General features: G+C 41.1%; 1 protein-coding gene and 1 long non-coding RNA gene across 5 annotated transcripts in view; one reads left to right on the forward strand and one right to left on the reverse strand.

The window, feature by feature from the left end:
* Nucleotides 1–13944, forward strand: part of LOC110328109 — a 78064-nt gene extending 64120 nt beyond the window's left edge. The window contains exon 3 of the long non-coding RNA XR_002380857.1: nucleotides 13345–13944. This is a non-coding gene — a long non-coding RNA (uncharacterized LOC110328109). The remainder of the gene's footprint in view (nucleotides 1–13344) is intronic.
* Iqch (IQ motif containing H) overlaps nucleotides 1–14392 on the reverse strand; it is a 184620-nt gene that overhangs the window by 42314 nt on the left and 127914 nt on the right. For all 4 annotated transcript variants that reach the window (XM_021207472.1, XM_021207470.1, XM_021207469.1 and 1 more), the window contains one exon: nucleotides 13266–13552. In XM_021207472.1, the coding sequence (XP_021063131.1) occupies nucleotides 13266–13552 (287 nt within the window). The remainder of the gene's footprint in view (nucleotides 1–13265; nucleotides 13553–14392) is intronic.

The following is a 14392-nucleotide window of genomic DNA, read 5'->3' on the forward strand; positions in this document are numbered from 1 at the left end:
GAGAAGAAAGAGGAAGGGAAGGGAAGTGAGTACGAAGGGCTATTAAGTGCAAGGCTCTGTGGGATCGCCATCCTCACAGCAGCCTTGTGGAGTAGATAGTGAGTATGTGTTTGGTATAAGTGGAAATGGAGGCTCAAAGATTCCAGGAAATGTGCTGTCAGCTTCCAGCTAAGCCACGGTGGGGTTAAACTCCAGAGCCCAGGTTTCCTCTGCCATGCTTTATCCTAGTGGTGACAGAGCTGGGCCAGAGAAGTCATGTCAGGAAGCTCCACTAGTTATTAGAGAGTTCTGAAGCCAGGAGGGCCCCCAATTTCCTGTAGATCTTGGGGAGGTCACTTACCATCCTTCTGCCCCACTTCTTATCATTTATCTGTAGAGTACCTTGAGAATTATATTTCAAGAGATTTGTCAGGACAGAGAATACTGTCCAAGCCTCCTACCTCAGATCAGTAACTCCTGAAACTCTTTCCAGAAGTACACGGGTGAAGAAGCTCTGGGGCCTTGGGAAACATTCTAGTAGATTCACCACTGACAAAAAGTCATCCTGGAAGTTCCATCTGAGTAAGTGTGGTGAGTCTGGCTTTCCCACCTTTCTTCCCTGGGCTCTGCCCGTGTTAACCCCCTGGCTGCCAAGCTGCCCCTGAGGCTGCTTGTAACTGACCACCTCTCTGGAACCAATGACCCCTGAGTAGATTTCTAACAAATGAACAAACAGAATTAATGGGAGGAAGGTATTTCCCCTCCTTCCTTTTTTCTACCCCATTTCTCTTCCTACTCCTCTCTACCCATCCATTCACTGCACTGTCTCTTAATGTGCGCTTTCGTTTCTGGAGGATTCACCACAAGGCTCTCAGTTACCAAATCTGTAAGGATCGAATCTGAATTTTAGCTGTTTATACCCACTAAATGTCTTACATAGAAAGCAACTGTGAAATTACATTTTCATATTTCCTTCTTCTTTTGTTCATACACTGATGCTTACCCCCTAAAAGCTGGGGTGGCATATTCTCTAGGTCTTCAATGTGACGCGAAGTTTCACAGTGTTATTTATTTACTTGGAAAGTGTCTTTGTTTTGAGCTTTAGAAATGACTTGGCGCTCTGCACGTCTGTTGCAGAGGGTAGGGAACCTCACTGCTGTGGTGTGGTAGGAGATATTCAACACATGCTTCACCCATGTGTAGGGAAGGGCTCAGTTGCCTGCCCTGGAAGTAGATGCTAGCCTTAGGAGAACTTCTGTCAGCTTTCTGCCTTCCTGCACTTCCTCTTAGGGAGGGGGGGGTCACTGATCTGTTGGGGCTTGTTTTTTGTAAAGGTTCCCTACTCTGCCTGAACAGATTTCACTGGTTGGTTTAATACCTTTTGTATACTTAGAAATTTGTATAGAAACTTAGAGAGGTTAAAAACAAAAACAAAAACAAAACAGGCCTATGTTAAGTAGGTCCTCAGGCCAGCAAGGACTGTGGCATGATGAGCAGATCAGTTTCACAAGAAGGGGGCCTTTTTATTTGTTCATAAAGATTTGGATCCAACAATACAGTAAATCTTATGTTTAAGAGAGTGAAATATATGTTAAAAGGAATATGCATATTGTTAAAACATTTCTATTTATGTAAAAGATTCATGTAATTTTATAAAGGATTTTAAGTGCTGTGTTAGACTGTACTAGTAACAGATGTTCAACCACATGTTTATGTTGTTTTACTGAAAAGTCATGCACTACCTGATATTTTATTTTTAAAACATACCAATGCCATCACATTTTAGGTTAGCTCAAATTAGTTATTACTAGAGAAATATAAATAATTAAAAATAACAGAAGGGCTCTTAAAAACTAATACCACTGATAAAGCTAGAAGATTTTGTTAAAGGAGTCCCTTCAGAATTCCAGGCTTGTGAGCTACTTCTTGTTCTTTTTCTGCAAAGACAGATGGTGTCAGTAATTGCCTATATATTTAATTAAGTTAAAAAGCTACATAGGAAGGGCTTGGCAAAACAAAACAAAACAAAACAGGAAACTTGTGTTATGAGCCAAGGAAGCAAAGGGGCAGACGCTGGTGACGTAAGACAGCACTTCCACCCCTGAGAGATGCTCAGATGCCCATGTGTACTGGATGTGGGCTGTACTGATGACAGAAGACAGCACTTCCATCCCTGATAGATGCTCAGATGCCCATGTGCACTGGAGTATGGGCTGCACTTATCCATACACTTATAAGAATAACAATAAAGTACATGCTGGAAGGGTCGACAGTAGCACCAATGGAAGGAGAATGATCCTACCTGAGTGCCCCTACTATTTGACCTAACACTTGAGTCACCTCCATTTTGTCTAAACACTTGAGCAGTTACTCTAAACCCCTCTTACAGTGTTTCCTGGGATCCCTTACCTAACAGGCTGGCTAATCATTGTGAAATTATTATTGGTGGGGGTGGGGGTGGGGTGCAGTAGCTACTTATAGAAAGTGGTTTGGAAAACTAACTTAGCCATTCTTGTGGTGTCTGTTTTCAATGTTCCCATCCCGTGAATCCACCTTCTGGCTTAATGGCAATATGGTGCTCCCAGCTGTGGTATGGTATATGGGCTGCACATTTAAACTCTTAAAGCTTAAAAATGGCTACCACAACACTGATTTTATTCCATTTCTCTTAGTCATTAACATTTAACGATTACCTTATGTGCTGAGCACAAGGATGGAATATATTAACAAAAATAGGAGATGTGTTTTTCTGGCTTTAAGCTGTTCAACTCAATTCAACTAGCATATTGAGGAAATGCAAGGGAATAGACATTTTCTTTGGTGTGTGTGTGTTGGGGGGGGGGTTGGTGCTTACAAAAGAGTCATCCTCAGCCTGTGCAGTACTACAGTGTTAGCTGGGAAAGACCACAAGCATGTAGTCACATAAGCCATGGTAGGAACCTGACTTAGCCGCTTCGTAGCAATGTGGCCCTGAATACAGCACAGTTTCCTCATTTGTGAATTAGGGATAATAATTTACAATGGTAATTAGAGCACTGACTCTAACCATTGGTACTACATCTCAGCTCCATGGAACTAGAAGACTAAGCAGCAGGTGAAAGGGGACTAATTAAGGTAGGTTTCCATGTAGAGTTGAATGTTTAAAGGAGGGAATTTAAAACTTGTCTATTAACAGACAAAAAAAAATGAAAGGCAAGTTGGGATAAAGGCAGACTGAGAGGTACAAAGACAATACATTTGTTGAAAATGGAGTCACTAACTTGTTTTGGAGAGTCCTATGGATGTGATAAATAAAATCCACAAATAACACCATATTTATTGCAGGAGGAAATAGGTAAGATCTGAGGCAAATTATCCTGTGTATCACTGTCATTCCAACTTCATGCTACAGGAAAAATTACTGAGTGTTAAGGACAGTTTTGTGGAGCCCATTAACTCAACAGCAATGGACAACTTGACTTAAAAATGGATAGGAGACTAAATAGACCATTTCTAAAGAAGACATACAAGAGGTCAGTAGACATATGAAGGGTGTTCAAGTAATTATCAATGAAATGCATGTTGGAACCATGAGATCCTCACATCTATTAGAACAGCTATTGCCATGGTGTGGGTGTGGTCCATTCATTGCCCTGTGTGGCAGCAAACACCTTTAATCCCAGAACTCAGGAAATGATATCAGTTGAATTTCTTTCAGTTCAAGACTAGCATGGTCTACATAACAAGTTCCAGGAGAGCCAGAGCTCCATAGAGAGATTAGTATATTACTATAACTATAACTACCATTGCCAGCATGGAAAACGGTACAGTGTCTCCTAAGAAGGAAAAAGAATAGGGAGAGTGGAGAGATGGCTCAGTAGTTAAGCACTGGCTGCTCCTTCTAAGGACCTGGTTTCAGTTGCCAGTACTCACATAGTAGCTTATAACTGTTCTGTAACTCCAGTTCCAGGGAGCTTCTGATCTGTGGGCACCAGGCACACACGTGGTACACATACATACATGTAGGCATAATGCAAATATAAAATTTTTAAAAAGTTAGAAAAAATTAAAAATAATCATAAACCCTCAAATCTTTAGAAATAAATAAGAGAATTGTCATGTGATTCAGCAATTCCACTATGGGGTACATACCCAAGGAAAATAAAGTCATTATCTTGAAGAGATACACGTCTCTATGTTGTAACAGCATCGTTCATAATACCCAAGATCTTGAGACAGTTATTTAATTGGTTGATAGATAAAGAAATTGTGGTGTATACACATACAGATGTAGACACACAAAATGACATATTAGCCACTGAGAAGGAAATTCTAACATTTGTGATAACATGAGTGAGCCTGAAGGACACCATGGCAAGTGAAATAAGTTAGGCATAGGAAGATGAGCACACATGGTTTTACCTACATGCAGAACCTAAAAATGTCTAGCAGGGGTCAGGAGGTAGGAGAAATACTTCAAATTGAATAAGCCATTAAAAAATACTGGGAGATATTGTGTGGCATTGTGACTGTAGCTGATAATTCTGTGTGCCTGAAGTCTGGCATACAGGAGTAATTTCTCACAAGCAAAGCACCCATATGAGGTAATGGGTTTGTTATCGAACTTGTGATAATCACTTTACAGTGTTCATATACATTAAAATATCACATTGTGTACCTTAAACACCTCCAACTTTTATCCGTTGGCTATACCTTAATAATGCTGTAGAGAAAGGAGGACAGCCTTGCAAGTGAACACTCATCCTACAGAGAGTGAGGTGACAGCTGACGTGGGAGGATAGCGTCAACCTTGATTCTGCCGTGTTATATGGCAAGGGGCACATTAGATGTGTAGAGAACCGTCTGGTCTGCTCTTTCTCAGCATTAACAGGAACGCGCCTCTGCCCTCACGCTCACTGTCCTCCTGAGTACTGTGGAAATGTGCATCTTGTGAACAGTGCGCAGGCAGTGAGCATGCCCACAGTTCCTCTGCCCTGGAAGTGTGTCTTAGCTCTAAAAGGAAGCAAGGACGTGAGAGGTATTGGGAGAAGCAACTACCATAAACAAGGCTACTGTGGCTTGGGATGTGAAGTATCCCCTCGAAATGTTCATGCTCTGAAAAGTGGTGATGTTTTGGGGGTTTCTGGGGACTTCAGGTGGTAGAGTGCAGGTGAAGCAGCGCCTTGCTGGAGGCAAGTTCTCGAAGCTCAGTCTTCCCCAGGTCCCTGTGTGTATGTCTCTTCTCATCCACCAGGAGTAAAGAAACTCCACTGCCATATAAGCCCACCTTAAGGTTCTGCCCAAGAGAGTGTGGCTGAGAAACCCTGACCTGAACCCTCTAGAACTGGACTCAAGTCTTTCACCCCTCAACTGTTTCTCTTTTAGGTGTGCTCATCTGTGGGAGAAAGGCAACTGCTCACTATGTAAGCTCTATGGGCTACTCCACCGAGATCTGAGGCTCAGGCTTAGATTTAAGCTTCCTAAACATTAGGGTTTGTAAAGTAAGGAGGTGAATAAAACATTAAGAATAAGTACATATGGCAATACTATATGTATAGTAAAGTCGGCCACTTGCTCACTGATGTAATTTCACACTATAAACCTGTCACCATGTGCTAGTGTCTCTTGCTCATCACCATTCCATCATCACTAACAGGCTGCAGGTCTCTATCACTGACAAAGGTACAAACCTTTACAAGGACAGGCTTTGCTTCACTGTCTCAGGATCCTCTGGGATCCACTTCCCCTTCACTAGGTATTAAGTTGTGATTAACAGTGTGCCTATTATAGCATTGAGAAACACTGACTAATAGGCACTTCTGTTTATACCAAAGGCCTATTAAATTTTAATTTAGATATACACTATTAACCCTCTTATATATAAATAAAATACCTTCCCTAAAGAGGGAAAGTAAATCTCATTGAGCTCCCTTGGTGAATTCCTTATATATCTTGAAAACAAAGATAAGAAGCTCTTGCAAATGATATTACCAGAGGGGGAACTGAGAGAGAAGTATTCATTCATTCATTTAATAAATATTTATTCAGCATCTATTATCTGCCAGACAGGGTGCTAGGTGCTGGGCTTACAGAAATGAACAAGAAGGAATTATGATGTTTCTGTAGACCTCGGGTTTTGCATCCTCTGAAATAAATGTATTCATTTTTGATGCTTATATATCACTTTGAGATGATAATGCTCAGTGAGTTTTTAAAAATAATGCTAATTTGATTCAGATTCCACTTACAGTTAGAGAACCTGCTGAGGGTCTCTGTGACAGTTTTACATGTGCTTATGGAATTTGATTTAGTAACAACAGCACCTTTTATCTATCTGCTCAGCCTCTCAGAACATCCTCTGAGAAACAGGGAGGAATTTTCCACTTGTTAATGATAGATCAAGGCCCAGTGAATTATCTAAAGTATCATACTAGCCAGAGTGAAGAGAGGCTGAAATAGCATTACAATGAAATGTTCTTAGGTGATTTTTCTGTGTGTAGAAACCCACAGAAACACTTTTTTCAGAATAAATGGTTTGATATGCCCATGAAAGTTCCCTGATACAACCTGCATTCAGAGGTGGGACTCTCAGGATATAATATGACACACATGGGTGAAACCATCAGTGGATTACATTTCTGACTGTACTAGTGGGAGGTACTAGAACTGCGAAGGGTGCAGCCTAGTTGGGAGATGTAGGTTACTTGGGGGTAAGGCTTGAAGGATGGAGTTTGTCCTCTAGCCCTTGTGCATGATACTTCAGCTTTGCTTCAGACCCACAGCAATGGAGCCAGGTAGCCATTGACTAAAGTCTCTGAAACTGTAATCTAAAGTAAATATTTCTTCCCCTCACATTCTTTTTCTTATATATCAGCAGCAGAAGCATGTATACACTAGGGACTCCATTTTTGTCATTCCTCACAATTTTTACCTTGTGATAAGTCATCTTTTCTGATTGTCCTATTGATGAGGGGCCATTACTAAGTACTTGTAGCCATTTTTCATTTCATATTTTTTCTTAAAGATTGGATTTGGGGCCCATAACCCTTCCTCCCTCTCTTCTGCAGTATCCCCTGGGCCCTGCCTTAGTTTGGCTGTGGGTCTCTGCATCTGCTCCTATTAGTTGCTGGATGAAGTCTCTCTGCTGATGAGCGTGCTGGGCCAGAGGGGTGAAGGAAACCACAAGAACACAGCCCATAGAATCAACTAACTAGGGCACATGGGGCTCAGAGACTGAAGTGACAGCCTGTATGGTCTGACCTAGGTCCTGTGCATATACATTAGGGTGGTAGAGCTTGGTGTTCTTGTGGGACTCCTAACAGTAGAGCAGGGGCTATTTCTGTGCTTTTTTTTTTGCCTGCTTTTAGAACCCCTTTCCTCCTACTGGGTTGCCTCATCCAGCTTTGGCATGAGGGTACGTGCCCAGTCTTGTTATGCCATGTTTGGTTGATATCCCTGGGATACCTGCTCTTTTCTGAAGGGAAACAGAGGGAGGAGACATAGACAAGGGGGAAGAAAGAAGGTGGGACTAGGGACTGGAATGGCAGGAGGAAGGGAGGGGAAACTGGCCAGGATGAGAAAAATGAATAAACAAACATTTTTTTAAAAGACTGTATTTGGGTAGGAGTACAGTGTAGAATTCCCGCCTAGAATGAGCAGCTTTGGATTCAATCTCTAGCACAGCAAGAAATCAAACACAAAGATTTTGTTTCTTTTTCCTGTTTTTTTTTTTTTAAATATGTCTGTTAGCACTCATAAATGAGGGCTTTTGTTTGACAAGATTCATAATTAGTATGGCTGAAGGGAAGGCTCGGAGGGTCAGGAGCTTGCTGTCATGTATGAGGACCTGAGCCTGAGCCCCAGCACCTGTGTGGAAAGCCAGGTGTGCTGGTGAGTGCCTCTCGCCCCACCGGACAAGACAGACAGAGAAGCAAGACACACGCATCTCTGAAACTTACTGGCTAGGCAGTCAAGTCCCTGATCCTGTCTCAAAAAAAAAAAAAAAAAAAAAAGACACATGGTACCTGCCTACTTTAAATCAGCGCTTGAGAGGAGGCATGTGACCTGACAGCCTGCACTGTGAGTCCCAGGCCATCTAGGAATCCCATCTCAAAACAAAATAAAGTAGTGAGTGATTGTGGAAGACAATTGATGACAACCTCTGGCCTCCACACACAGGCACACACGTGAGTGAGCACTTCCCCCACATGTACACATAAATGAACCCATGCACATACACTTCACAGTTATCTGCAAGCAAAGAATTTTTAAATCTGGGTTTTCAATATACTGCATCTTTGACAGTTTATTTGTTTAAATGTTATATGAATACATATTTGTATGTGGTAAAACATACTTATAAAACACAGATTATCATCTTTCTCTATACGCGTTGTGCATGGTTTTTACTATTACCCTTTACAACCTCTTTCTACTTAGAACTCATTCTTCCTTACACTCCTTCAATCTTAATTATCCTTCAGCTCCCACCCCACCTATTCTGTAAAAACCTCTCTTGATTGTGCCAAACAGAAGGGACCTTGCTCTTATCTGAATGCACACAGCAAGTGTTTTGGCAGTTAAACTGACATTACCTTTTTGATGTCTTTGTTATTGTTCTTTGAAGTTGTCAGTTAAGCCTTTTCTTGTGATTCATTTTTCTAGCTTGTCTCCCCAGCTACATTGTGTACTACCTGAGGGCAGGCACTTTCCCATCTCTATTATCTCTGCAGCTTTTCTAGCACCTGCTATAATGGCATGTGCATAATAGATGCTCAATAAACACTTGTTTCATTAGTGTTTTGCCTCAACGAGTATGCTCCAACGAGCTGGATTTCCTAGAAGTTCCAAAAGCCCTTCTACTAACAAATAATAATAAGATAGTTAAACTAAGGGGACCGCCACTGTAATAACTCTCATGGAAGAGTGAGCATGCAAGTAACCTTAATGCATTTTCTAGATGATATAAAGAGTCAGAGGTACTATGTATGCCTGTGAACCAAAAAAAGTACAGACCACCATGAACCTATAGCAAGTGAAACTGGATGAGAGATAAGTGCCTAACAGCACACATGGCTTGTTTATCTCTGTTCCCGTGATAGGGGACATCCAGAGTAGGCCTGCAGAATGTGTTTGTTCAAAGAGTATGTCCATCTTTCATCAACCCAAATCTTTTGGAGGTATTTGATGTTCTTCTTAGAACTGTACGCTCTGTAATTCTAAGCAGAACCTCTCCTCTCCATCTCAGATGAGAGGGTCAGATCCTCAACAGGATTACCACAAAAGTGTCTCCTGGAGTACCATGGATTCTGCATACAGTCCCTAAAGTCCTTGGATTTCCCCATTTTTAGTACTCTGAAATCTTAGACCTATGACCCTGATGGAAACTGACTGTATCATGTTCTACCAGCTCATTTTCCAGGGACCAGCCCTCTTCCATTTTATGCCCATCCAATGCTGTGTTCTGCCTGACACTCCTATTTTGTTTGTTTGCTTGTTTGTTTGTTTATTTATAAGCAGAATCTCAGTCTTTATCCCAGGCTGGATGTCTGGCATCTATTATTTAAATCCTATGTTTCAAGAAACATTCTTCCATTCTCCTTCTTTTTTTTTTTTTTTTTTTTTGGTTTTTCAAGACAGGGTTTCTCTGTGTATCTGTGGCTGTCCTGGAACTCACTCTGTAGACCAGGCTGGCCTCAAACTCAGAAATCTGCCTGCCTCTGCCTCCCAAGTGCTGGGATTAAAGGCGTGCGCCACCACTGCCCGGCCCATTCTCCTTCTTTAGACCCTCATTCTCATCTCCTGTGGTTGTGACAGACTTTTCACCTTATCTAGAGTTAATTTATAATTGTTGGCTTGTCCTTAGTGCACCCCTCTTATTTATATACTTTTCCTTGGCCCTAGTGCCCTTTGGTCCTATCATGCCAGCATGGTAAATTACAGGTCCCAGCTGGGCTAGCCAGAAGAAATTTGAATGGATGTAGGCACTGCAGTTTTCTGCTTCTCCTGTCTATTCTAAGATGTATGTGAGTGAAGTCATGGACACAAATGTGCTTTGCATACTAGATCACTCTACACAAATCTATGATTATCATTTTTCATATATTTCTCTGATTAAAAATCTAACACATCATTGTTTACTCTTGAAAATGCAAATGCAGGGGGTGGGGTGTAGTTTAGCATATCAAAAGCCGTAGGTTCAACCCATAGCACCAAAACAAATGAATAAATATAAACACGAACATTAATTAAACCAAAAAGGGAAATGCAGAAAGCATATAAGACAAATTAGCAGCCATTTTCTTTGCTACTTTCCTAGTTCTGTTGTAATGAACTGCCATGAGTTTGCTGGTGAAAGGTGGCACAAAAGGACAGACAGCTTAGAGTCAGTAGTGTCCCCTCCCTCTCTCACTACAGCTTTCCTGCCTCCTTAAAAGAAACCTGCAAGTAATCGGTCCCTAGATTATCCAAAATAATCTCCCATCTCATTGTTGAAGTCATAACTTAGTGGCATCTGCAGAGCCTCCTGCCTGGTGAGGTGTCCCAAGGGACCACTACTCTGCCTAGTACAGCCTCCACCTTCTCATACTCAAACAAAGGTGTGGTGTTTTACTGTGTATCTTCAGGATCCTCTTGCTCTGTGTTTATGTATGTATATATTTCTTTTTATAAAATTGTAACATTGTATATATATATTGTTTCTGATTCGCTGTCATCCTTCTATTAATATATAGCAGTTACTTTTACATCTAGTCCTCCAGGCTCCCAACTGAGTTAGGGAAGGCTCTGCATAGCATACTTTTAAATATTCTTCAAAAGCATGAATTTTAATATCATCACAGTATTTGTTTCCATTTATATATGATACTTTCTTTAAAATTTTCTATTATTAAAATTTAGGAAATTTGAAATACTGCCATTTTGTGATTAGTATGTCTGTATATTTTTTTAGTTTCTCATAATTATTCAAAAGTGTATTTTATTAAAAACTTGAATTTGCTGTTATAGAAAACAACTACTGTGAAAATATCATTGGAATAAATAATTTTCTGAAATTTCCTTGGAAGTTAAGAAAGCTAACCTGTTCATTTTACAACTGAGAAAATGAAAGGATAGGGGGAAATGATAAATCTGGATTAATACAACTGAAAATAATCCTGTTTGACTATATGAATTAAAGTGTGATGACGGCTAGCACAAATAGCACTGGTGATGTGCTTCGCTCATTCACCCAATAAATATTTACTGAACTCCTTTTTTGACCCTAATGCAGAGAATACTGCTTAGCAAATAATCGGGAACACAAAGTGACATGGGAGCTTGTGTCTACAGGTGAAGACATATAGTCAGATGAACACATAAACAAGTTTAAATTGCCACTGAGATAAGTGATAGAAAAGGATGGCACATAATCATATGAGAACCCCAAACAGAAAATTCGATATTGCTAGGGAAGTCAGGGAGGGCTTTCCCTAGCAAGTGTGGCCTGTGATGAAATATTAGAGTAGGAAAAGGGATTAACTCAGTCAGAAGAAAAGGTAAACAGCAAGGGTAGGGGTGGTTCATGTCTGTAAGTTCAGTATCTAGGATGCCAAGACAGGAGGATGAAGTTTGAAGCCAGCCTGGGGCTACATAGTGAGACCCTGACTAGAGTATTTTGGACTGAGGGCAGCATATTTCTGGTAGAGAGTGGTCTAATGAACAAGAGAGATGGAGGAGGCTGTGTGGGTGGATTAGAGAAAAAAAGATCTGAGATGAGAGAAGGCTGGTCAGATGTACAGGACTGGTGTGGGATATCTTTCTCTATAGGTGGAACACATTGTGTCTGGAGGAGATCCTTCTCCTGTGTGCAAGTCTTCTTGTATCAGACTCTGATAAGAACTATTGATGAGCTGTGCCCATACTTCCATCTCTCTCCCACTCCAGGGACCACAGGCCTCATTCTTCTTTCTTAGGACAGATGCTCGTGAAGGCACAACATCCCGGTCCTCACCGCCACCCTTCCCTGATGCTCCAGCCTTTCACAATGGGTGTGCCTTCTTTCTAGCCTTCTTTCCTAGGGAAGTTTCTCCACGCCTTTTACTCTGTCCTTTTCTCTTGTGGGTTTGGGAACAGAATGTAAACCCAGTGGAGGCAAATGGAAAATGGTTATTGAACAAACACCACACTGCCCAAAACAAGCTCTTGCTCTGAAACCACCGTCTGACTCAAGTAGCAAGCATAAGCTGAACAATGACTATATAGGACACCTACAGTTAATTTACACTACGGTGGTTGATGACAAAGGATATGGAAAGAGGGAAACTGCAAAGCCACTTCAACCCTTAACCAGAAGTCCAGACACTCAACATGAAAAACAGGTTCATTTTAAAAAAGTAAGTCTCTTAAGGTAATAAATTTAAACATAAAATTCTAGAGGGAAAGAAAGCATAGCAAAAAAACCCTTAGAATTATTTATAGAAAATATTTGACACCAAAGCTACACATGTCCACTTGAACAATATCACACATGTAATTTTGAGTAAGAGCATACTGTAGGATATATATTATATATATATAGTAATACTACACATGTCATATGTACATACCATAAATATATAATTATAACATCATATATAACATACAATCTCTAAGATAGTTAAAAACAGAGTGGAATTATGTACTATTTCTGTTGTCTCCATGTACATTAGAAGTGTGAAGATGTATAAAATTATCATCCTCCCACCTAATTTTAAGGTGGAAGTTTCCACCTATGCACAAGGAGGAGGAGGAGCTACATGTCCATTCAGCAAGAGGTTCCTAGGACTGGTACTGCTGGTGTCATTTTATCTTTTAAGAGACTGACTGCATGGTTACTTAGACATTTTGTTTCTGAAGTATTTCCCAATATAATATTTAAATAAAACAATAATAATCTGAGTTGTTAGTGAACTATTGGTGAGAACAAAGAACAGATTGCAAGGGTTCTTAACTCATTCCTGTTTAAGAATGCACTGTAGATAGGGTCAGACTTTGGGCAGTGTGAAGTAGTTTTCCAGTAGCACCAATGGACAGAAAAGAGAGGCCTAACTAATGAGCTAGGTTGGATGAGTTTCAGTCATTTAAACTTCTACCTGGTATGACTGATGCGACGTTGACCCTGTATTTATAGAGAGAGACTGGCTGTCTTTAGGTTAGCATGGACAGCACAGGTGCAGATTTACAGTTGGCTCACTGGGACACAGTGAGTACTGGATGCTTTCTGACACTGTCTGCTACATGGGTGGGGAGGGCATTTTAGTGTCATACATGCCAAACATTCGACTTACCTGCTGCTCTAAGGTGCTCGGATCAATAAAAGTCACCAGATCTATAGAAAAATAACCAACCACATCTTTCTCTTTGCAGATATTTCCAATTTGGAGGCACAAAGAATTGAGAACTTGGGGATCCACTGAGGTCTGAGGCATGGTGGTACCAGAAGAAGTAAACGGGCCATCAGCGTGAAGCTGGTCCCCCATTGACAGCACGCTGACTTCTCCATTAGGTTCTATCAGCATGTCTACCGTGAGGTTGGTGACACTGTCGGCAGGCGGGTAAGCTTCGATCACGCCACCTGGTCAAGAAACCATGGAGTAGAGGAAAAGACATGGTCAAGGGAATGCTATGCTTATAGCAGGAGGAAATGCTCTGTGTTTTAGCAAGGGGACTTGGACTCAGATCTCCCACCTGTCATGTCCTGGGAAACTTTGGGCGAGTAGTTCAACCTTTGGCCTCCTTTTCCTTATTTATAGAACGGAGGCATAATATCTACCTTGCTAAGCTTTTGTGATGCTTGAGAAACTGAGTCTATGGTATTTAGCCTGGTATTATGCTTGGAACATGGGAGGGCTCAGTGAACAGTAAGTAGTCTTTATTATGATCATAATTACAAATATTACAAATACCTTATAAATGCCATACTTAGAACAACTCATTATGTTAATAAAGAATCCAAGGATTATGGTCAAAGCCCTCAGAGGGAATTAATTCCCCAAAGTCCATTGTTTCTACCCTAATGACCAGTATGTTCTTTCTAACATTACTGCTTTTCTAAGGTTTAATAGGTGTGGGTTTTAATTAGGCATAGAAAACACTGGCCGTCATGCTGGCCACAGGATTCCCATAGAAAGTCAGAGGCGGGACTGGGGAGTAAATGCAGGTCCAGTTAATGAAGTGCTTGCCACAAAAGCATGAGGACCTGAGTTTAGTCCCTAGCACCCATATAAACCTGGGTGTGGTGGTATGTGCCTGTAACCCCGATGCTAGAGAGGCAAAGACAGGATCCCTGAGGCTAGTGTAGCTGCGTCAGCAAGTCCTAAGTTTTATGAGAGACCTGTCTCACAAAAAAGAAAGAAAGAAAGAAAGAAAGAAAGAGAGAGAGAGAGAGAGAGAGAGAGGGAGGGAGGGAGGGAGG

The sequence above is a fragment of the Mus pahari genome, chromosome 10, assembly GCF_900095145.1.
Source record: "Mus pahari chromosome 10, PAHARI_EIJ_v1.1, whole genome shotgun sequence".
Classification (NCBI taxonomy): domain Eukaryota; kingdom Metazoa; phylum Chordata; class Mammalia; order Rodentia; family Muridae; genus Mus; species Mus pahari.